Source organism: Rhinoraja longicauda, chromosome 16 (assembly GCF_053455715.1).
Source record: "Rhinoraja longicauda isolate Sanriku21f chromosome 16, sRhiLon1.1, whole genome shotgun sequence".
Taxonomy (NCBI): Eukaryota; Metazoa; Chordata; class Chondrichthyes; order Rajiformes; family Arhynchobatidae; genus Rhinoraja; species Rhinoraja longicauda.
This window is the reverse complement of record NC_135968.1, coordinates 25,413,894-25,438,960: the sequence shown is the minus strand read 5'-3', so window position 1 is coordinate 25,438,960 and position 25,067 is coordinate 25,413,894. Positions and strand designations below refer to the sequence as shown.

Sequence of the window (25,067 nt, the reverse complement as noted above, 5' to 3'; positions counted from 1 at the left end):
GACATTTTACTTCTCTCATCCATTTAATGAACTGAAGATAGACACAAATTGCTGGAGTAACTCAGCAGGACACGCAGCATCTCTGGAGAGAAGGAATGAGACACGTTTCGGATCGAGACCCTTCTTCAGACGAAGGGTCTGACCGAAACATCACCCATTCCTTCTCACCAGAGATGCTGCCTGTCCCGCTGAGCTAGTCCAGCATTTTGTGTCTATCTTTGGTGTAAACCAGCATCTGCAGTTTCTTCCTAGCCATAATGATCCCGTTAATAACTGAATGATATCTGTCATAATACAGTTATTTGGGGAAGCTAAAAAAATCAGACATGGACACACGGAAACACAGCAAGATAGAGAAGGAACAACTGAATGGCAAATATCCCTTTGACAATCAAATGTTGCTTGTTTGGGTTCCACCTGGAAGCACAGAATATTCCAGAGGGTATGGGCCAAAGGCAGGCAGGTGGGACTAATGTTGATGGAGCTTCTTCGATGGCGTAGGCAAGCTGGGCCGAAGAGTCTGTTTCCGTGCTGAATCTATTTAAGGCGGCAATGTTAAGAAACCTGACATCTTTCTATTATATTATTCTAAATTCTGCACCAAAAATATAATAGTTTAGCTCAACACAAAGTGCTGGATGAACTCAGTGGGTCAGGCAGCATCTGTGGAGGGAAATGGACAGACGAGATTTTGGGTTGGGGCCCTTCTTCAGACGGATTGTATTGGGGGGGGGGATAGATTTCCTTGTCTCTCCTTGGGATAGTTTAGTTTACAATTGTCATGTGCAACAACATAAATTGAAAAGATTTGTTTGCATGCTGCCCAGTCATATTATTTCATAAATACAATTATACACAAGTAAAAGAATGGACCAAAGACACAAAATGCTGGAGTAACTCAGCGGGTCAGGTAGCATCTCTGGAGAGAAGTCTTAGGTGACGTTTCAGGTCGAAACCTTTCTTCAGACTGATAGTCAGGGGGAGGGAAACTAGAGATATGAAAAAGTTCAGAACAAATCAGAGCCAGCATCAATGACCCAGTAAAGTGAAGCCCACAATTGTCTATTGTTGGCTGTGGAAGAGATGATAACAAAGGGATATATGGATGCAAACAGTGGAACTGACAGGATGAATTGGGTGGGAGAGGGGCAGAAAGAGATGGAATGCAGGGGTCATTAGAGAAATCAATATTCATCCTGCTGGGTTGGAAGTAGCCCAGGCAAAATATGAGGTGCTGTTCCTCCAATTTGCATGTGGCCTCACTCTGACAGAGAAGGAGGGCCAAAGAAAATTCAGTATGGGAATGGGAAGGAGAATTAAAATGGACCGATTGCAGAGGATGTTAGTAGATTTTGTTCTGGGTCAGCAAGCAAAGAGTCATCACGTTCCCATGTTATCTTGCAACTTTCAAGTCTCCAGCCTCTAAATAATTTGACCTTGGCCCAAGGAGATACGCATTTCTTATTTTTTAGGCCAACGGGTCCCTCAGATCTGCTCCACCAATAAGATCATATAAGATCAATAAGACCTACGAGCCGCGCTCCACAAATTCCACCAGCATGTGCAGTGCCCTACCAGGGGCTCAAACACGCTGGATAAAGTGTATACCAACATAAAGGACGCCTAAAGAGCTCTCCCCTGCCCACCCCTGGGACAATCCGATCACCTCTCACTGCTTCTACTGCCCACATACAAACCCCTCATCCGCAAGACCAAACCTACAATTAAGAGGGTCAAAATATGACCCGAGGATGCCACCCTACAACTCCAGGACTGCTTTGATCGCACCGACTGGGACCTGTTTGCACAACAGGCGACCTGCGGTTCTGAGGTAGACTTGGAGGAATACACATCCACTGTGCTCTCCTACATCAACTGTTGTGTGGTGAATGTCACGGAGGACAAGGAAATAAAGATGTTCCCAAACCGGAAACCCTGGATGAATAAGGAGGTACAGAACCTGCTGGGGGCACGCAACAATGCCTTTAAATCTGGTGACACTTCAACATACAGTGTTGCCAGGTCAAACCTGAACAAAGGTATTAAAAGGGCCAACGACACCCACAGACAACGGGTGGAAGACCACTTCAATACCATGGACACCAGAAGCATGTGGCAGGATGTCAGGGACATCACTGGCTACAAGAGCAGCCCTGCCTGCCCCCACAGTGATATCACACTAACCAACGAGCTAAACACCTTCTTTGCCCGCTTCGAAACTGGCAACACCACCTTGAGTGGAAGAACCCCAGCCGAGGCGGAGGGACTGGTCTTGCAACTGAGCACACAGGAGGTACAACGCGCTCTGCAAAGGGTCAACCCACGCAAGGCTGCAGGCCCGGATGGAGTTCAAGGAAGGGTACTTAGGGACTGTGCTGAACAGTTGGCTGAGGTATTCACCAGGATCTTTAACCTGTCATTATCTCCAGCTACGGTCCCCAAGTGCCTGAAGTCGGCTACCATAGTGCCGGTGCCGAAAAAAGCAAAGATCACCAACCTGAACGACTACCGTCCGGTTGCCCTAACTCCTATGGTCATGAAGTGCTTTGAAAGGCTGGTCCTCTCACACATCAAATCCAGCATCCCTGCCTAACTGGACCCACATCAATTTGCATACAGGGCAAACAGATTCACAGAGGACACCATCTCTCTGGCTCTTCAGAATGTCTTGAATCACCTGGAGAGACAGGGCATGTAGGTGAGGATGCTATTCATTGACTATAGCTCTGCCTTCAACACGGTCATCCCCACCAAGCTCATCACCAAACTCCACCAGCTAGGCCTCAGCTCGTCGTTATGCGACTGGATCCTGGACTTCCTGCTGGAGCGACCGCAGGCAGTGAGAATGGGCCCGCACCTGTCCTCCACTATCACCCTGAGTACCAGCACACCACAGGGCTGTGTTCTGAGCCCCATGCTCTACTCCTTATTCACACACGGCTGTGTTCCTGCATTCGACACCAACACCATTGTCAAATTTGCAGATGACACAACGGTGATCGGACTGATCACCAACGGTGATGAAACAAAATACAGAGCGGAGGTGCAGAACCTGGCGGACTGGTGCTCTGATAACAACCTGTCCCTAAATACCACCAAGACCAAGGAGCTGATCATCAACTTCCATAGGTCACACAACGGGGAATACGCCCCAATCTTTATCAATGGGGACAGTGTGGAGAGAGTGTCCAGCTTCAAGTTTCTGGGCACTCACATTTCGGAGGACCTAACATGGTCCAATAACACTGCTGCGTTGGTCAAGAAGGCACAGCAACGACTGTTCTACCTAAGAACACTGAAGGTCTGGTCTACCCCAACAGCTGCTGATGACCTTCTACCGCTGCACCATAGAGAGCATCCTAACGCATGGCATCTCTGTGTGGTACCTCAGCTGCACGGAGGCAGAGAGGAAAGCTCTTCAGCGGGTAGTCCATAGAGCTCAGAGGACCATCGGAAAACAGCTACCAGCCTTGGAGGGCATCTACAACACACGATGCCTTAGAAAAGCCACCAGCATCCACAAAGACTCATCACACCCCTGCAACAGTCTGTTCGAACTTCTACCATCGGGCAGACGATACAAGGCCTTCTACGCCTGCACCTCCAGACTCAGGAGCAGCTTCATCCCCAGGGCCATAGCTGCTATGAACCGGTCCTGCTGAGCCGGATGGTCACATCGCACAGTGAACCGGCACAGATCTACTTGCACTTTATTCTGTTTTTAAACTGTTCTAATTTGTTTCATTGGGTTGTTTAAATTAATACTGACTAGCTAATTAATTTGTTGCATCATATGGGAGGCACATTCCCAATCTCGTTGTACCCCTGTACAATGACAATAAAGATATATTGTATTGTATTGTATTGTATTGTATTGTAATCTATGCTGGCCTCAACTTTTCTGTACCAGTTGCCCATAGCTATGAATTCCTCACTGTTTCAAAAAAAATGTCCTTCTCCACCTTAAATGTATCTAATGATCTAGCCTCCACTAACCTCAGGGGAGAAAGTGCCAAATAAACTTTTACATTGAACTGGGACAGTTGGAAATCTCATCCACAAAACACCATTGCAACTATCCAGAGGATTTGTTTAAGAGCATCAGCTTCGAATTGTGTGCTCCGATCTCTTTCAAGGAATAATTTTGTAACAAGGAGTCTTTTCCACCTGTAAAATGCCCTGGGAATGGTTGAAAATTTGTGAGGAGGATGTACATAAACTATCCAAACATGACACCAACAGATGATGGAAGCAATATTGAAAATCAACAAATATCCAACTTATGCTGCCAGTATACAGTTTTCCACAATAGGCAAGGGCTCCACCAGCAATGCAGACTCGTATTGTAACTACATTGTCACAGATACCTCAACCTGTACTTTGTTAGCAAGATACCCACACATTATTGTCTGAAGACCTCGAAGTTGCAGAACAGCAAATGTTTCCCGACTGTAGCAAATGATGTAAAGAATGTGTTATTTTTATGCATGCATCAGCTGAATATTAGCTGATAGTTCATTATTCGTATAATAAGCATGTTATATTATGCTGAGGATAGACACAAAATGCTGGAGTAACTCAGCGGGCCAGGCAGCAAGTCTGGAGAGAAGGAATGGGTGACATTTCGGGTCGAGACCCTTCCTCAGACTGAGAGTCAGAGGAAAGGGAAACTAGAGATATGAAAGGACGTTGTGAAAACGACAGATCAAAGCAGACGATGGTCAAGGAAATATGGAATGGTTCGTTGTTGGCTATGGGGAAGGAGACAATGAGGCATACAAACAATAAAATTAATCAGGACAGTGAAATTAGTCAGAAAACTAGAATGGGGGAGGAACGGAGAGAGAGGGAAAGCAAGGGTTACTTGAAGTTAGAGAAATCAATATTCAGACCGCTTCTCAATAAACCTCTATAGTGTATAAAGTCTCAACTATCTTCCCAGCTTCTCAACTATATCAAAAGATTTAACAAAACAGAACAGATAGCCTATATTCTGGACATACTGTGCAATCAAATGTCCCCAAGGCTCAGTACTTTCTTCAATCAAATAGTCCTCCAAGTTATTGAATTTGGTCAATCATTGTCTCTGAATCATTTCTGTTATTAATCACTTCAGCACTGGAGGCAAGGCCTACTGTGACCGAGGTCTAGAATTTCCTGCCAAGACTTTTCCATCTCTCAATCCCTCTATTACCCCCAATTGCAATCAAATGCTTGATACCCTGTCCTCACATCCCATTAAATTATTCAAATTTTACTTGATACCACTCAAAAGGTACAGTGCACTGGGACATTTTGTTATGATGAAGTTGCCATGTAAATGCAATCTGTTTTTATAAAATGGGATTTGAAATAAGCCAAAGTTTATACAGAGATGAATTACTGTATGTAGCTTCTCTGCCAATAGCGATATCAAAAAACAGAGTTTGGTTCAGCCGTTACCTGTCAGATCAATCATTCCACCCACTAGTAGCCTGCGATATAGATGCTTTCCAATGAGCAGTTGGCTGATATATTCAGCCACATGAAGTTCTCTTGCCTGTATCTATTCCATTTGTATCACATCGACATTGAAAAGTAAGGGTAATGTATGAGATGTTAAACCCGGGCATTTAGTACTCTATTAAATTGGTGGCAATCTTTCAAAGATTAGCATTTGACTTTACAAATCTGAAGCACTATAAACCATGCCAACTTCATAGACTTAAATGTTTGTATGTCAAAAGATGTGGATGTAAGCATTGTTCTTACTTTAGTGGATTTGTAGATGGTGTTAGCTGTGGAAGAGGTGGAGCTGGTGGAGGTGGTGGTGGTGGTGGTGTAGAGCTTTCCGCTTGTTGGATACGTTTCTGAAATTCATCAACTGTAACAGAAGTACCAGACTTCAAAATTACTTAAGTACTTACAAGTACTTATATGTCATAGAAAATTATAGGAGCATTTTTACATTTATTCACAAGATACAACACTTAGATTGTCATCAGTGCAGTGAGTTTTTTTGTAGTTGACAAAATTATCACCCTCTGCTGTCCTGTCACTCTGTAATTCCCATTAGGGTAATCTGAGGCCCTTTACTCTTTCCTTAACTGGAGGTTAAACTAATCCCATTCCACCTACTCAGTATTTTCAGCAATTTTCCCTTGTGATTTCTAGCCTTCAGAGTTTTATTTTCCTCTAGTATATTCAAAAAAATCATTCTAATATCTCATTATTCCTGTTGCATTCTGACTCCTTCACCTCACACTGTCACTCCATTTCTTCTGCCTTTCACCATTTCCAAGATCCCCCTTTTACTGCTCCTTACTTACTCTAAATTTTCAAACTTGCTCATTTCTAATTTATTTTTAAGTTCAGTTACGATGAGTGTTTTGTTCTCCCCCGGTCGGGAGCCTCGAGCCTTCCGTTGATGGGGCGATCTTGCCAGCGCTTGAGCTCTCTGTGCTGGGGCAATCAAGCTCCCACATCGGGGGGATCTCAGCTCCCCGCGCCAGGCGATCAGAGCCCGGGTCGGGGCTGGTCGAACCTCCTGCGACTTTGGAGCTTCCCGACATCAGTCTCTACCCGAGACTGCGAGCTGCTCGATGTTGAAATCTCTGCCCTTCTAGTTATGCTGTCTCCCTATGCCTTAACAAGTGTAATTTTAGCACTGATTTCCTTGTCACGGTTTATCCTAATATACACCGATGAGCAAAAACATTATGACCACTGACAGGTGAAGTGAATAACATTGATTATCTTGTTACAATGACACCTGTTAAGGGGTGGAATATATTAGGCAGTAAGTGAACAGTCAGTTCTTGAAGTTGATGTGTTGGATGCAGGAGAAATGGGCAGGAGTGAAGACCTGAGCGACTTTGACAAGGGCCAAATTGTTATGGCCAGACGACTGGGTCAGAGCAGCTCTGAAATGGCAAGGCTTGTGGGATGCTCCCGGTCAGCAGTGGTGAGTACTGACCGACAGTGGTCTGAGGAGAGACAATCCGGAGACAGGTTGCTGGGCGCCCATGGCTCATCGATGCGCGAGGGCAACGAAGGCTATCCCGTCTGGTCCGAACCGACAGAAGGTCTACTGTGGCGCAAGTCAGAAAGTTTTAATGGTGGTCACGGGAGGAATATGTCAAAATACACAGTGCATCGCACCCTGCTGCATATGGGGCTGCACACGGAGGACCAACAGCATATTAGGCAGGTGCTCATAATGTTTTGGTTCATCAGGTCATAATGTTTTGGCTCATCAGTATACAACTATGTTCTCTGCATACATACAAAATTCCATTTAAAAAGTTGCTTGTTCCCTTTCTTCTATAAATTTTGGCCATTCATTTGCCCATTTAGTATTCTCCAGGCAATTATCTCCTTGTAGCTATTTTCCCTTTGGCTTGCCGGCACACTTCTTGATTTGTTTGTACCTACATTCCCTCTCTTATCTTCTCCACTTTTCACAACTGCTCAAGTGTATATACCCCAATTCCTTCTCTTCCTTATTACAAAAAGCTCAAAAATATTTGCCTGAACATGAGAAAACCAATATAAATGCAAATCGCAGTTTCATAACGCATAAAAGCAGATAAATTAAGTATTTTATGGAAAGCACAAAATACCACTTCATCACAAAACCAGAATAAATTGGAAAAATTGCTACATTTTTATATTGGTATTGCAATTTAGGATCAGTTCATTTTTTCAAGAAACAAAAAGTCCCTCATGCATTCTCAGGAGAGCTGTCAGAAAATTAGGTTTACAGATAGTTTTGTAAATTGTTCCAAGAATTCCAGTTAGATCTGTTCAATGTATACAAAGATGAAATGCATCTTTAAAAACCTATCACTGATGTTTTACGTTTAGAAACTGCATCAGGTTACGGTGTAGGATCTTAACCCGAAACATCGACTACCCTTTGCCCCCACACATGTTGCTCAACCCGCTGAGTTCCTCCTGCAATTTGTTTTTACTCCAGGATCCGCAATCTTGCATGTCTCGCTTTTCAGATCAATACTACATCAAAGCACAGACAACTTACTGGTATGTTTCAGATCGTTAACTTGCTGATCAGATTTTTTGCACTTAAGTTTGAGTTCATCTTTGTCTTCTTCAAAAAGTGTAAGCTGCTTCCTCAGTGAGTTTATCTCCTTCTGAAGTCTGGAATTATTTAGATGTTCCTCCATTTCCTTCATCTTACAATCCAAAAAAAAGGCTGCCATTAGATTTCTGTGTGTGCTATTTCACTCGCATCTTGTATTTATGCACATGTAATCTCATATCCTCTATTTCAATTATGACCTTAACTATGCATACCAATAAATACATGACAAGTGCAGAACAGCAGAATGTTGCAAGAACACAGTGCAAAAATCAAGTAGTGCAAAATAATATTAAAGAACAATAATAGATTAACTGAATGAGGTAGAGTAAAGAGTAAGAATACATGGCACACCTCTTGAAGATGGTGTGAAGAGATGATTGGTTCAACTGTGGGGAAGAAGCTGTTCTTAAATTTGGTCTAGGGAATTTCAAGCTCACGTCTCTTCTCCCAGAAGGTAGATGAGTGAAAAAGGAATGGCAAGGGTGGCAGGCATCCTTGACTACACATCCAAGTTTCCTGATCGACACATCGCAAAGATGGACTGGATGGAAGGAAGTGATGAGCATGTGATGGGCTAGTTGCGTTCACCACCCTCTGTAGGTTCATATGGCAAAACAGTTGCCCATACCAGACTGAGATGCATCCCATCAGAATGCATCCCATAGTGCATCTGTAGAAGTTTGAGAGAATCCCTGCGGAAATGCCGAATCTTCTAGATTCATAAGGTGGTACATGTGCTGATGCACTTCTTTGATCACTACGTCACTATGAAAGGATCAGGTTTGATTGCTGGTAATATAGATGCCTTGGAACTTAAAGTTGTCAACCATCTCTACAGCAGCTCTGTGGATGAGAACAGAGTTGTGTTCACCTTCTCCCTTGCTTAGGTCAGCAACCAACCTTTTCACTTTGCTGAAATTAAGGAACTAGGTTATTGCCCTGACACCATCACACAAAGGTCTCAATCATTTCCTATACGTTATCTCATCATTGTTGTAGATCTGTACAAAAACAGTGGTATCTTCAGTGAACTTAAAGATGGAGTTGATAAAACAGGGAGTAGAGCAGGGAACTGAGCACGCAACCCTGAGGGTGAAGGAAATATTAGGACTAATTCTAATTTGTCTGCCAGTCAACATGTCCAGAGCCAGATGCAGATGGGGGTCCCAAGGTCAAGAACCAAACCTTTAGGGATCAGCCAGCGCAGTATTATGATGTTGAAAGCTGAGCTGTAGTCAATGAACAGGATCCTGACATTGGATTTATCGAAGTAATCAAGGGCTAAATGTACTGCAAAGAAGGCGGCTTTCTCCATAGATATACTTTTCCTGTGTACAAATTGCAGAGAGTCTGGTTTGCCCAGAAGACTGATGCAAATGTGGGCCATTGCCAATCTTCCAAAGCACTTCATATGGTTATTGTTATAGATGGTAGTCAGTTTGTTACTAAATACCATAAATTCTTATGCCTTGGATTATTTCCAATGCTTGCCATTCAGGAAGTAATAACAGTAAATTTTAGCCGGGTGCAACATCACTCAATTGATCTTTGGAGCTCTTGAATTGCAGCCACAGTCAATACGCTCCTTCCTCAAGGCACCCAGCTCATTCTGACTTTGATTCAGCCCATTCAGCAACTCCTTAAACAGCATTAGCTCTGTAGACATCAAAACCTTAAAAGCACGCACATGCACACTGCCCACTCCCCACTCCCCACTCCCCCCCCCCCCCAGATTTTAAGAAAATGCTCTGAACAAAGATTTGTATCAGTAAAAGTAACCAAGCAGCTGTTTGACTGTTCGACATATAATATAGTTCACAAACATCAATGGCAAAAGATATCTACCATCTTAACCTAGCTTGGCCTTCACGCGAGTCTAATCCAATACTTGACAATGGGTGACTTTTCACGACTAAGCCAACCTCACCACAGTATGCACACATTCCACGAATTTGAAAATAAATATTTCCATTATACAGTGCTCCCTTATGACATGAGTGATCTCCATTGAGAGTGTGGGCATCTTACCTTTCTCTCATGCAGAATTCTCTCCTTCTCCACTATCTCGGTTACAATTGCAAGTTCGTCAAGGGCTTTCATAAGCTGCTCGTGAGGTACCATGTTCTGAATAAGAACCCGGCTTTGCCGTTTCAGTTTTTTTTGTTCGACGAGCATCTGGTGAGGACAAATAATTTCTAAATTCGAGCATTTGGATTTCTGACCAAATTAATCCCCAATTTTAGTTTTCTGCAAAACAAGGCCATGAGATATCTTGTTCCCCACATTTGAAAATCCATCCCAGTCTGCTTATCGGACAAAATGTACAGATGGATTGATTTGATATTAATGTTATTTTGTCTAATGTGTTAATGAGCAGATTTATACCTGCCACTATTTTTGGTATTGTACCTCTTTTCTGCAGACTGGAGTGCCCCTAACTGATCAGATACACTTTGAATCACAAAACACCAGTTTATCTTCATACCTCATGAGCAAAGCACTCCGCCTCCTCCCGGAGATCTTTTTCCATTTCTAGACTTTGCTCCAAGCTTTCGTACTCCTCCAGGGCCAAAGTGGAAACTTGGATAAACACAAATAATCAACATTTCACAATAAAGTATATTATAATATAGCACAGTACTTGTGAATCTGAGTATGCTTCAAATATGCAGATAAAATTAAAGTGTGTACAATATGTGCCACTTAAATCTGAGTTTTAAAAAAAAGGTATTTTGGGATTATTTGGATATCTAATTATCACTAGTTGCATGCAATAGGTGTATTCAAATCTATTCCAATAATTGTTATTTAAATTTTTTTTTTAAAGCATTTACTGTTTGAAAAGAAGCTCCAAAATAAATATTTACGTCTCCATTGCCGCGATACCATACTACTTGATTCTGGAAAAACAATTTGAGTTGGAGTTCACACCTTTGAATCCAAACCCAAGAACAGGCCAGATTCTCATACATAAATAATCCTGATTGTTTGCTTTATTTGAGCAAGTTCTCTTTTACATCACTAGATGGAGCACCAGGTTTTATTGGTGGAGAAAATGGATGGACACTGTCCAGCTCCCTCACTCAAATTCATTGCCACCCGAGGAGCAGAACCTGCTTATCCAACTCTTACATTCTCTTTTGAAAGGAAAATGCTCCCTAAAAATGACAAGAGAAAGAGAAAATACAGGCACCCTTTAATATTCCATGTCCAAAGTCCAATATTTTTCATTCATTACACAATGAAGATGAGGGGTTATCACACACACCTTTCATTACATTATACTTCCTTTTCAAAATAAGGGAAAAAGTTTGATTTACTTTCGACTTTGAAGGAAAACATAAACCTTACTCAATCTTAACAGCAACTATATAGAAAATAAAGAATCAATAAGTTAAAGGAAAAGCTGGAACATAAAAACAAAGTGCTGGATGGACACAGTGGGTCAGGCAGCATCTGTGGAGGGAAATAGACAGTGGATGTTTCGGGTCAAGACCTTTCCACTGCATGCTGTGCTCTGCACCAATATCTGCAGCATGTCTTCAGTTCTCACCTATTACAGTACTACAAAAGTGTGCTGAATTTTTAAACTTTTTCTTCAATAATAATTAACGTTTTGTATTAGCGTATTAGCAAGGAATGCAGGTGGATGTCAGGAGAGGTACAAGAGTTCATATTGTTTGCAAAATTAAACTAGTACGTTGAGGAGAGAAAATGTTGCTGAAATTGGTCTGTGTATTCTGAAAGAAAGTAACATAAATGCAAGGAGGAAGTCAGAAGAATGGTTACATTGGTGCACTGGCACATTTTTCTGCTTAATGATTGGGGCAGATGCTAATATAGTCTCCATAATTGGCGATATGAGGAACTGCAGATGCTGGTTTCCAAAAAAGATACAAAGTGCTGGAGTAGCTCAGTGGATCAGCATCTCTGGAGAACATGGATAGATGACATTTTGGGTCAGGTCACCAGAAGGGTCTTTACCCGAAATATCCAGTCCATTTCCTGCCACAGATGGCCTGACCTACCGATTTACTCCAGCGCTGTGTGTCTTTTTTTGTAAACCAGCAACTGCAGTTTTTACTTGTCTACATTTTAATGCTCCATTGTGAAGTCTCTTCAAGGCATGCCTACTTTGAATAAGTTCTCTGATGAGAATTCTGTCAGACTCTCTCTCTCTCTCATTGCCATACCATAATTCAATGTTTAATATTTAATTTAGTGTAAAATAGAATAATTGTTTTCTCTCCAGTTTTTACCAATCCATTGATCAAGAACAATACATGAATTAAAAGTTCAAAAACCTTTATTGTACTTGGTTAGAATTTGATTTTGTTTGTCAACCTTTGTAGCCAGAACAATGTTTCTTTCTTCTTCTTTTTGTAACTGGAAAAATTAAAAGGAATATATATTACAATAAATACGAGCATCACTAAAATAACAACTAATAGTAAAATCTATTAGAGATATTTATGCTTTTCTACAGAGAAAACTATTTGGGAAGTCAGATGCCGAGTCATTTGTACAAGCCCAAACATTTAATGTCCATTGACCTGTTCTACCAGGGTTCCTTGATACCATACTTGTCAAATGCTGTCTTTAGCCAGCCTGTTTAAGCCAGATTTTTTTTCAGTGAGGGTTCAAGGATAAACATTACCTGTTCTCTGTGTCATGTTGCTATTTGGAATAAATAAATGGTCGTTGTTTTAGTTGATTCGTAGTTGGATTTTTTTTTAAAATCTCTTAGCTTGTTTATACTAAACCATTTATATTTTTACATTGAAGAACTTTGCAATAATACTTAGCATTTCTAAATGTGCCAGATTTGCAATGAATTCTTTGTAGATTATTTTATCATTTTATTTTATTATCTTTATTGTTTTTCAAAAAAACCTTAGTAAATTATATATTGGTCCACTGAATTAATACCCCTCTTTAATCTTTCAGGTGCTGACTGATGTTCCCTTCAATGGTTAGCATTTTAGTTTTAATCTCTGCTTGATTTCTTTGATACAACTGAACAGCAGGTACCAATTGTTGCTCCTTTCATTAGTGCATTCTACCAGTTTTCTTCCCTCCTGCTTTTAACCTTTTAACCATCAGCAAAAAGGTGGATTTAGCATCTGATCAATAATGTTACTACTCTATCTCACTTAATTGGACTGTCTTGAGAAAACATTCAATATCCTCTTAGCTCTTGTTCATCCTCTGTTCACGGCCATGATTCCAAGATGTCAATAAGTCAATATTTTCTGCAGCTACATATATCTCAATCCCAGTATAAAGCTTCAAAACTGAATTGTTGGGAGAATTGCAATGTTAAAAATTGCATTCAGAAAAAGAAATTATGCCCTGAAATAATATGAAAGATCTAATGTTACAAAATAATGCTGAGGCAAATGATGATATTTGAGATTTTTGTTTGTTGCATCAATAGATTGTATTTGGCTGCATTTTACCTGTGAACAATTTCACATATAACTATTTTTGTCATGCAATTGACCAGGTGAATTGTAAAAGCTGCATTAAGGATTTATATCAAGCATTTCTGTTTGTATAGTACCTATCACAATCCTAGAATCCAAAATATTCACTGCTAATGAAATATTATTTTGAATGTATGAATTACTTTTGAAGCCATTACACAGACATGCTGACAAAGTGACTAATGTTGAGAATAAATTTTTTCATTATACAAATATTTTAGTAAAAAAAAAGACAAAATGGAAGAGCAGTTGGAGTAGATTTAATTTGTCTGATTTCTCTGATGAGACCGCACCTGGAGTACTGTGTGCAGTTTTGGTCTCCAAATTTGAGGAAGGATATTCTTGCTATTGAGGGCGTGCAGCGTAGGTTTACCAGGTTAATTCCCGGAATGGCGGGACTGTCGTATGTAGAAAAACTGGATCGACTAGGCTTGTATACACTGGAATTTAGAAGGATGAGCGGGGATCTTATTGAAACATAAAAGATTATTAAGGGGTTGGACACGTTAGAGACAGGAAACATGTTCCCAATGTTGGGGGAGTCCAGAACCAGGGGCCACAGTTTAAGGACAAGAGGTAGGCCTTTTAGAACGGAGATGAGGAAAAGCTTTTCAGTCAGAGAGTTGTAAATCTGTGGAATTCTCTGCCTCAGAAGGTGGTGGAGGCCAATTCTCCGAGTGCTTTCAAGAGAGAGCTAGATAGAGCTCTTACGGATAGCGGAGTCAGGGGGTATGGGGAGAAGGCAGGAATGGGGTACTGATTGGGAATGATCAGCAATGATCACATTGAATGGTGGTGCTGGCTCGAAGAGCTGAATGGCCTACTCCTGCACCTATTGTCTATTGAACAAATGAGATAAAAAGCAGTAGAGGGGTAGGAACTGAGATCAGAAAATTAAGCATTAAAATCAGCAGCAAAGGACAGAAAACATTGGTATAAGGTATAAGGGCCGTGTCCCTAATCTGTAATGGTCAGTAGGGCAAGGGTAAACCAGGAAAATAAATGTGCACATAACAAAGATAATACAATATTCATGGCCAACTTCAATCGATATAAATTTGGCAAACCAAATTAGCTTCAATAATGTGGGAGATGAATTCGTGGAGTGCATGAAAAATAGCTTTCTAGATCAATGTGTTAAGGAACTAGTGAGGGAACAGGCTATTTTAAATCCAGTATTGTGCAATGAGAAGGAGCTAACTGGTGAACTATAAAGGGCCTTGGGGTGTTGCAGGGTGGGGATGTTGAGGAGGGGGCATGCAGATCATAATAATGGTAGATTTTTTATTAAGAGTTTTAGTAATTTCATTCAATCTGAAGCCAGGTCTTAAATGTAAATGAACTACAAAGACATGAGACATGAGGTGGCAATGGGAGATTAGGGACTATATTAAAAGCTGTGACACTAAATCAGCCATGATTAACTTTTGAAGTATTACCACATAAATAATGTCAATCCCTCAAACGTCAAAAATACACAAAATTGAAAAGTAGTCTTGAGGAGCTGGCGGATGTGGTGTATAAATATTGAATAGAATATCAGGAAAAATAATATAACGGGCGCTTCCTTATCCAACACTTGGAATGGAATACTGCAATACCCATATACACAATCTTGAATGTGGAGTTTGAACCTATGATCTTTTGGCTTTCACCAAGTTAAGATTAATACCATAGAGACACAAGAGATTGCAGATGCTGGAATTTTGAACAAAAACTAAAGTGCTGGAGAACTCATCAGGTCAGGCAGCATCTGGAGACGTACTGGACAGATGACGTTTCGGGTCAGGATACTTTTTCAGACTCCAGAAGATTAATACCACTCAGCTAAAACAGTGCTCATAATTATTTCAAGAGCCTTTCTTTATTTCAGCATGATATATATCTTCTTTTGCATTGGATACTTACTTTATCATTCAATTCTTTGCAATGACCTCTTATGGTCTCCAGCTGAAAAGACAACTGCTTCTTCTCTTCCAGTGCTGATGTCAGTTTCTCTCGAAGATCTAAGTTACAGAAACATTTTAATTTACATAAATGATAGATTTATTTTATAATTTTGATGAACTTTTATAAATAGGATAAGGAATCTCAGAGGAAATGAGTGGAACAGTGTTTAGCACTATCCATGTTCAGGTTGGCCTCAGTAGGGATTGAACAAGATGAAAATCTTTAGCAGAATGGACTGTTATTCGTTTACTTACTTTGGCTATTCCTTCACCAGTAAATTATGGAAACAAGGACTGGAATATTTGGAAAATGTAATTGGAAACAAATAAGTTAAAAAATTGCATTTTAGCCATTGAACACATCTTAACAACATCCTTCCTATAGCGGGTTATCAAAACTGAACACAATACTGTAAATGTAGCCTCACCAACATTTTATACAATTGTAACATAACATCCCAACTTCTATACTCAATACCCTGACTGATGAAGGCCAATGTACTGAAAACTTTCTCAACCCATCCTTATAGCTGTGATGACACTTTCAGAGTACAATGTAGCTGTACTCCTAGATCCCTCTACTCTGCAACACGCCCTGGTTTGACTTCCCAAAATACAACAACTTGCACTTATCTGCATTAAATTCCATTAGCCATTCCTCAGCCCACTTGACCAGCTGATCAAGATGCTGCTGCAATTGTTGATAACCATCTTTTCTTTAAATTTCAAGGGAAGGCATTGGTGGTATTCGGATGGCCCCATTATCAATAAAATGTCATTCTCCTCATATTAACTCACCTTGAATTTGATGTTGGCATTCTATTGAAGTACATCCAAAATCCTCGTCTAATTGCATATTTGTTGCAACAATTGTTGAATTTTCTCCCAAGGAAAGCTCAACGGGGAGTGCATCTGTTGCCAGTTTCCCCATACAGAGAATGCTGATTCTTTTAAGTTTCTTATTGTCTTTGTTGAGCTATAAATAAAAAGTTTTGCAAAGGTAAACACATTCTCACTAAAACTGTGTCTTTAAGGGGGTTTTCCTTTAGAAATTCCTTGAACGAAAATTGATTCCAACTTTGAAAAGATCAATATTTAGATCAAATATTACTATCGTTCTTCAAGTGCCATGACGCAAGACAAGATAAAATTACATGCCATTAGTGTTAAAGACTGGAGTAACTTAGCGGGTTAGGCAGAATCTTTGGAAGGAATGGATAGATAATGTTTAGGGTCATGGCGCTTCCTCCCTCCATAGATGCTGCTTGACCTGCTGCGTTACTCCAGTGCTTAATGTATTGTTCAGGACTCCAGTATCTGCAGTTCCCTGTGTCTGCCATTCGTGTTACTTCATCTGATGAACTTACATGACAAGGTACAAACTGATGGGGCACTTGGAGAAATATGCACATCTTTCTAAAAAATATATTCTTAACCAATATTATGGCATTCTTTCAAGAAAGGAGAAACAGGAATAGGTAAAAAGTGAGATGATTTCCAGAACATACTCTTGTGTTTAGATTGCCAGCATCTCTGAATACTGAGGCACCAGTGACGATAATCACTGAGAGTAAACTGTGACCACGCAATTGCGGTTATTGGAGATGAAGATGTAATTAGGCCATTCAGCCCATCGAGTCTACTCCACCATTCAATCATGCTGATCTCGGCCTCCTAATCCCATTTTCCTGCCTTCTCCCCATAATCCTCGACACCCATTCTAATAAAGAATTTGACTTTCTCTGCCTTAAAAATATCCACTGACTTGGCCTCCACAGCTCTGTGACAATGAGCTCCACAGATTAACTAACCTCTGATTAAAGAAGTTCTTCCTCACCTCCTTTCTAAAAGAGCGCCTTTAATTCTGAGGTGATGACCTCTGGTCCTAGATTATCCCAGTGGAAAAATCCTTTCCACCATTCTATCTGTGCCTTTCATTATTCTGTAAGTTCCAATCAGGTCCCCCCTCAACTTTCTAAACTCCAGCAAGTACAGGCCCAGTGCTGTCAAACGCTCGTCATATGCTAACCCACTCATTCCTGGAATCATTCCTGTAAACCTCCTCTGGACACTCTCCAGAGCCAGCACATCCTTCTTCAGATATGGGGTCCAGATTTGCTCACAATACTCCAAATGTGGCCTGACCAGCACTTTATAGAGCCTCAGCAGAAATGCAGAAGCCTTTGTGCCAAGAGGATAGGACATACACTTATTACTATACAAATTACATTGGATATCTATTATATTGAATTCCAAACCAAAGGCAATCATTTCATAAAGAAATTTCAACCACAGAACTCCTCCTTTTTAATGACATCGAGGATATACATGTACTGCTTTGTTATTCATTGGGAACCATGCCGTGTACTCTTTTAAACTTATTCTAAACACTCCCAAATAATCTGATAATGGTGCACTTCAAAACTGTGAAGAGCAGAGGCAGCTCCGACAAAGCAAAGAATGATAAAGCCTGATAAGCAAAACTGGATCACTTAAAGAAATGGATTTTAACCTTATGAAATACCAGAAGTGAACCCATGCAAAGATCCCAGCAATGCATGCACTTTCACCATCATTCACTTTGAGAAAATTAAGGTGGAATGACTGAGGCTCTGATTCAGGGTGGAAAACAGCTCTCTCAATGTAGAGGAGGCAAAGGTCTTCTGTTGTGATTTCTATGATAGGCAACAAACATCTTAAATGCAGAATGAATGTGAAAGTACCGCCTGAAGATAAGGAAACATTTCAAGTGGCATTAGACCGACAGGTATGCAACTCCAGCTCTACAAAGGGTGTTAGGTACATGGAACGAGCTACCTGTAGATCCCTTTGATGGTGAGGAGGTCAGTACCCATGATGGACGGGGCAAAGTCCACCAATTTGTGCAACTTTCTTCATTCTTGAGCATTCGAATTTCTAAACCAGGCCGTGATGTAACTAGTTAATATCCTCACTACGACACATCTGTAGTTCATTAGATTCTTCAGTGACATGCCAAATCTCCTCACACTTCTGAGGAACTGAAGACATTGATAAGCTTTGTGTGTGATTGCATCGATGTGCTGGGCCCAGGACATATCATCAGAGATGTGTACATTCAGCAACTGGAAGCTGTTGACTCTCCCCATGGCTGCACCAGTGCAGACAGGTGCATGGTTCCTTCACTTTCCCTTCCTGAATGTGGGCAAACTGCTGAAATCCAAAAGAGAAGTGAGAGTGCCTGGCTTTGTCATCAAAGCAGCATTTGACCGGGGTAGGATTAAGGGGCCCTGGTAATACCAATGTCAATAGGAATCAAGAGAAAACCTTTCACTATCTGAAGTGGTATCTAGGAATCAAGAGAAAACCTTTCACTATCTGAAGTGGTATCTAATACAAATAAAAATGGTTCTGTTGTTTGAAGCCAATTATCTCAGCCATAGAATATTGCACTTGGAGTTTCTCAGGGGAATGACTTGGGCCCAACCAAATATAACTGCTCCAAAGATTGCCTTCACCGTAAAGTCAGAAGAAGGATTGTATGACCTTGCTGGCCAATCTGAGGGTTCGACTCCTAGGACTAATCTCTATGGTCGCTACAATTGTTTGCTAATGATTACACAGGGTTCAATTCAATTTGCAGTACCTCAGTTGATAAAGAAGTCTGTGAGTGCACACAGATCCAAGTAACAATATCAATATCCAAGTGAAAAATAACATTTGCACCATCTATGTGCCAAGCAATACTATCTCAAGCATGAGAATCTATGCCTCTCACCTTGACATTCAATAGGACCATTGTCATCAAATTCCTCACCATCAGTATCCTGGGTTAGGAGGGGTGGAAGGGTTCATTTGAAACTTAACTGAATTGTAAGTAATGTCATTGTGAGACTGGTCAAAGAGTATTATTGAACAAGTGGTTCATTTTCTAATCCCCTGAGAATTTCTGCCACATATAAACTACTTGCCAGGAATCAGATGCAGAGTTGTCCACTTACATGGTGATCAATACTCAGAATAATACAAAGGTAGCTTAATATCACCCACCAAAAATGAACACTTTATAATCTGGAAAAATATTCCTCCTCTCTTTCCCAATAGCTACAGTGTGTACAATCTACAAGCAGTGCTTTAGCAATTTACCAAATGTATAGGTTCCAACAACAAGAAATTCTAGTGCAAAAAGTAAATGGAAGACAGTTGGACGACATTCAGAATTATTACCTCAACCTTAACATTGTTCAACTTTTATCCTAAATTTTACATTAAAAGTAAAGTTACCCTTGAAGCTGTCAGAATTTTTCAGTGAAAACAGACCCTTGCAAGCGTTCCGAAAGTTTATTAGCATTTCTCCACCACGTCTGGGTCTAAATCAGAAACTACCAAATGGGACCATACTTCTAACTGATGCGATTCTAGAAGGCAGCTCAACAGAATAGTGGCACAGCAGGTAGAGCTGATGCTTCACAGCGGCAGAGACCTGGGTTTGCTCCTAATCGCGGGTGCCGTCTGTGCAGAGTTTACAGTTTCTCCCAGTGACCATGTGGGTTTCCTCTGGGTGCTCTGGTTTACTTCCCAATCCCAAAGATGTCCAGGTTTCCAGGTTAATTCTCTGTAAATTGCCCCTAGTGTGTGGATGAGAAAGAATAAGATAGGACGAGTGTGAATGGCATTGGTCAGCGTGGACTAGCTGGGCCAAAGGGCCTGTTTCTAAGGCTGAATCTCTAAACTGAACTTCTCAAGGGCATTGGGGATATCAAATTCTGACCATGCCTTTGATGCCAATATCCCTTACATGAACTTTACAAAAATACATGAGCTGAAAAATTCTGAAGGTCCAGCAGTAACCTAACATTTAATGTAAAACAGGATAAAAATTGAGCAACATTAAGATACCAGTAATAATATTTATGAATGTCATCCAACTGTTAAATATTAATTTAAGTAAAAACAAAAAGCAATAAAATTAGAATTATAATGTTACTGTTATAAACAGACAACTCAGCATTTGAAAAGACTCTTGTTATGGAAAGTTATGTGGAGCATGTCTAATATTCAATAATACAATTAACGCTCCATTTTTGGTATGTGTTCAATCAAAATCAACCTTTCAAAATTAAGCTATGTATTCATTTTAATTCTGTATGGAAATTGATGGGAAAATTGCTGGCCTGGTGAAAGTTATGGTTAACTCCTTTCTTGAACCCATTGAAACTGTGTGGTGAAGGTGTAGATGTTTTATTAGTTGGATTGCGCCATGATTTTGGACCAGTGACAATATTTGTCTAAATCATGGCAGCATACGATTTGGAAAGAAAGTGGGCAGCGTTTACACCTACCTGTAGCCATGATCCTTCTAAAAACGCTGTCATAAAAGCCTTGGTGATTTTTTGGGATGCATCTGATAAATATTCACAAAACAAATCTATCTTGGATGATGTCCAGATGTTTTTGCAAATAGTTGTTGAGTAAATTCCGTTTGAGTGCAAATTGGTTGCTTTAAAATTCTGATTCACAGTGGGACAATGAATGCTTCAGATAATGATTTTATTTGGTATGGTATTTGTTTGTTTGACTGAATGTGCACAGATATTCAGCCTTAAAGTTTGTATGCGGACATGTCACTTTCTAAATGAATAAAATTCTAAAAGAAACATAATTTTCAGAGCAGCATAATAACCCTTTGGCTTCAGTAATTTTCCTTGTTAGCATCAGAATGAATTTAAAATAATTATATTGCGAAGACGAGTTAATAGGTTGAGCTATGTTCTTACAATCAAAATACTGAGTTAGCTCCTTGGGAAAATATGCACCTAATACGGCGGCACGGTAGCGCAGCGGTAGAGTTGCTGCTTTACAGCGAATGCAGCGCCGGAGACTCAGGTTCGATCCTGACTACGGGTGCTGCACTGTAAGGAGTTTGTACGTTCTCCCCGTGACCTGCGTGGGTTTTCTCCGAGATCTTCGGTTTCCTCCCACACTCCAAAGACGTACAGGTATGTAGGTTAATTGGCTGGGTAAATGTAAAAAAAAAAAAAAAAAATTGTCCCTAGTGGGTGTAGGATAGTGTTAATGTACGGGGATCGTTGGGCGGCACGGACTTGGTGGGCCGAAAAGGCCTGTTTCCGGCTGTATATATATGATATGATATGATGATACCTTCATATCTGTAAAGCGTCTTTGAGTATATGAAAAGCGCTATATAAATAAAATGCATTATTATTATTATTATTATTATTATATCTAGCCCCCGGAAGATGTGATTTCTGTGATATCCAAGAGTAAGAGAGCTCAGAAATGGCATATATTATAAATAAAAGTGCCCTTGATATTGTGCCAATACATTTTCTGATGAGAAAGCCAGAGAGCATCCACATGCAATCAACGATCTATATAAATCATTCAAAAAGTGATGCATCTCTGATGAACCAACTACATAAAATTACAGTCTTTTATAAAATTAATCAGAAACTGGGAGCAGAGGTCCTCATTAGAAGTCATGGTTACAAATTATATTTTTACAATCTGCAGTAAAAATCAATGCTTATCGTGCAGCAATTTATATCCAAAATTGTGTCATATTTGGTTTATTAATCAAAATTCTGGGAATTGCCGACATATAGCGGTTGATGTAACCTATACTAGAGTCCATCATCTTTTACATTACACAACTTATGAAATAATTTCCATTGGAAAAATGAATCAAGGTAATCAACTTCTATCTTATTTCTTCTTTCCAAGAGGATATTTTGCATGAATTAAAGAACTGTATAGAGGTAACAGTTTGTTTGATATATACATCCAGGGAGAGATTGAATAGCATGGAAAAACATACATTGAGTTGATGATAAGTGATTCAATGGAAGGTGTGCACAATATTCATGCTCTTGATCATTTTCACATTTTCAGCTCATGTGGTTTGCTAATGGAAATATTGAATGTTTTAGCCCATGACCACAGGGTCCTATTTTGTGAAAGACCAGTGAAACAAGTTAGTATGGATTGAAAATATGTAAGCATCTAAAGATAGAAGTGTGTTTAGGGTAATCAGCAGGTGAAGTTGTTGCAAAAGCTTTGGACACTAATTGAAACCAGGTCAATGAGGGCACAAGGGAGCAGATATCCTGATTTTTAGTCTGGATTGGAGCTACTCAAGGTGAACAAAAGGGGAGTCCTCTACTCAAAGATTTTCACCCATCAAGATCAGGAGGCAGGAGAAGTTGCTGTGAGGATTGAAACCCAAGGACATCAATGTGTTTTGGTAAGGAGTTAATGATGTTCGTTCGTTTATTATTGTCACACATACAGTGAAAAGCTTTTGTTTGCACGAGATCCAGTTTTTTTAAAACTATACATCTGAAGAAGGGTTTCACCCCGAACCATCACCTATCTACGTTTCACCTATCTACGTAGGCAATGCTGCCTGACTTGCTACATTACTCCAGCACTCTGTGTACTTTTGTCTGTTAACCAGCGTTCACAGTTCTTTGTTTCTGTACACGAATAAAATCAAGCCATCCACTATGCACAGAAAAAGAATAGAAGGTACAACATTTAGTACAAAGATATAACATTGAATTCCAATGAATTCTATTAAAGAAAGTTCAATGATCTCCAATGAGGTAGATATGATGTGTAAGGAACTGCAGATGCTGGTTTAAACCGAAGATAAACACACTCGAGCTGACGAGAGGACCATTCAGTTGCCTGATAACAGCTGGGAAGAAACTGGTCCTGAATCGGGGGGCTATGTGTTCATAATTGATGCCATGGTCAGAGGGTTGAGCATTCAATCCCTTCTTCCAACAACTGCATCACTAACCTCATGCGTGATTCTAAGCAACAACCACTCACCCAACAACCATATCTATCGTTATTCTTCTACTTGACATTCATGTACCCCATCATTTCCTCGCACACTTGACGATGCAAGTTTTATTGTTATATTTGAGTTTCCACAAGCTGTCAGATGTTCAACAACAGCAGAAGCATCACTCAGATCTATTGCAAGTTTCTTTGTTTTTGAGAGAAGATGGCACACAATTGTCTATGGATTGCCACGGTTGCCCCAGTATTCTCCCACACTCCAATGATGTGCGGATTGGGAGGTTTATTGTCTACTGTAAATTTCCCCTAATGTGTTCAATCTTGGCAGGGAGTTGACAAGAATGTGAGAAGAATAAAAAGAGACCAGAACAAGTGTTCAAGTCTTTTATTCTTATAATTGTTTTAGCGATTGATTGATGTTACAATGAAGCTATTCTTGAAAGTTCAGTGCTTCATTCCCACCAAATAAGTGTCAAATATCACAATGTACAAGATGAAAACTCATCGGTTCCAGGAGATGGACATTTCATCAGTTCTGTCAAGACTCAGAAGATTAAGCTCACAAAAATTTGAGGCAGAGAAATTATCATTGTTCATATTTCATGAATTTATAGAATCAATAAAAAGTAAAAATCTAGAAGAACTAGTTCATGGTAAAATATAACATTCTGTAACCCAACAGTTTCTTTAGCATTATGCATACACTTGAAGTTAGAGATTTCAATTTTAAAACGTGACATTCATGTTAATGGAATTAATCGAGGAGATCGTATTTTTGGGAACTGAGTGACTGAATCAATATAGAAATCCATCACACCCTTAATTTGCATTGTTAATAGTCAGTGTAAGATTCCATTACTTCTATGTGTTTCTCAGAGAAAAGAAAAACTGGACTTCAGAGGCAGCGCAGAATTTTTCACTATATTTCAACAAGGCTGTTTAAGATGAAGGTCAAAGATGCAAATATATGATACTACATATTGAGGACTAGCAGAGAGAGTCAGTAAGTTATGGTTAAATAATGGCTGGCTCAAAGATAATTTTGAGAGGAGGGGAAATCAAAGAGTTAGAAAATTCTAGTGTATAAGAAGATAGTGGAACAAAATCAGTTCAATATATTGTTGGATACATGATATACCTTTGAAGCAAATACTTCGGCAGTTTCACGGCAACTTTTCTCAATGTCAAGGTGGCTTTGAATTACATTGACTTCATCAATCACCATTTGAGAGACTGCAATCAAAAAACATATTTACCCATCATCACTTCATTTACAGAAAACATTCAAATTATAGACAATTAACTGTTAAATAATCTTTATGAACCCCAGTTAAAGTTTATAGAGGGAAAATAACTTTCCACGGCAAGAAAAGGCTGGAAGACATCTGTAACCTTAGCATGTTCAGATGTAATCATAAGCTGCAGCAAGAACAGGCCACTGAATCCACTTAACTAATTAACAGCTGTTGTCACAGAGAAAACATGAATCAACACTGTTATTATAAGTGGCACATTTGAGTGGCATCTAATTATGACTTGATGAGCTTGATACTTGCATTATAATCACTACCACAGCATCCCATCAGAGACTAAAAGCCTCTGATGGTGCTGACTTCCAGCAACTCCCCCTGAAACCTTCACAGATTCTGGCAGTCTTCTTGGCAGGGCATCCTTCTCAGTTAATGGCACGTTAAGCATAATTATTGGTAGGCATTGTAAATAAACAGGATTGGAACCGAA

The 25,067-nt window shown here is 40.0% G+C and overlaps 1 protein-coding gene across 1 annotated transcript in view; it reads right to left on the bottom strand.

Moving 5' to 3' along the window:
* LOC144600937 (shootin-1-like) overlaps positions 1 to 24,560 on the bottom strand; it is a 32,397-nt gene extending 7,837 nt beyond the window's left edge. Inside the window, exons 1-8 of the mRNA XM_078412832.1 lie at positions 24,466 to 24,560; positions 16,317 to 16,494; positions 15,478 to 15,575; positions 12,388 to 12,469; positions 10,569 to 10,663; positions 10,112 to 10,258; positions 8,021 to 8,174; positions 5,752 to 5,863 (exon numbers count right to left, since the gene is read on the bottom strand). Coding sequence (XP_078268958.1) covers positions 5,752 to 5,863; positions 8,021 to 8,174; positions 10,112 to 10,258; positions 10,569 to 10,663; positions 12,388 to 12,469; positions 15,478 to 15,575; positions 16,317 to 16,494; positions 24,466 to 24,552 — 953 coding nt within the window. The 5' untranslated portion in view covers positions 24,553 to 24,560. The remainder of the gene's footprint in view (positions 1 to 5,751; positions 5,864 to 8,020; positions 8,175 to 10,111; positions 10,259 to 10,568; positions 10,664 to 12,387; positions 12,470 to 15,477; positions 15,576 to 16,316; positions 16,495 to 24,465) is intronic.
* Between the last annotated feature and the right edge of the window lie 507 nt (positions 24,561 to 25,067).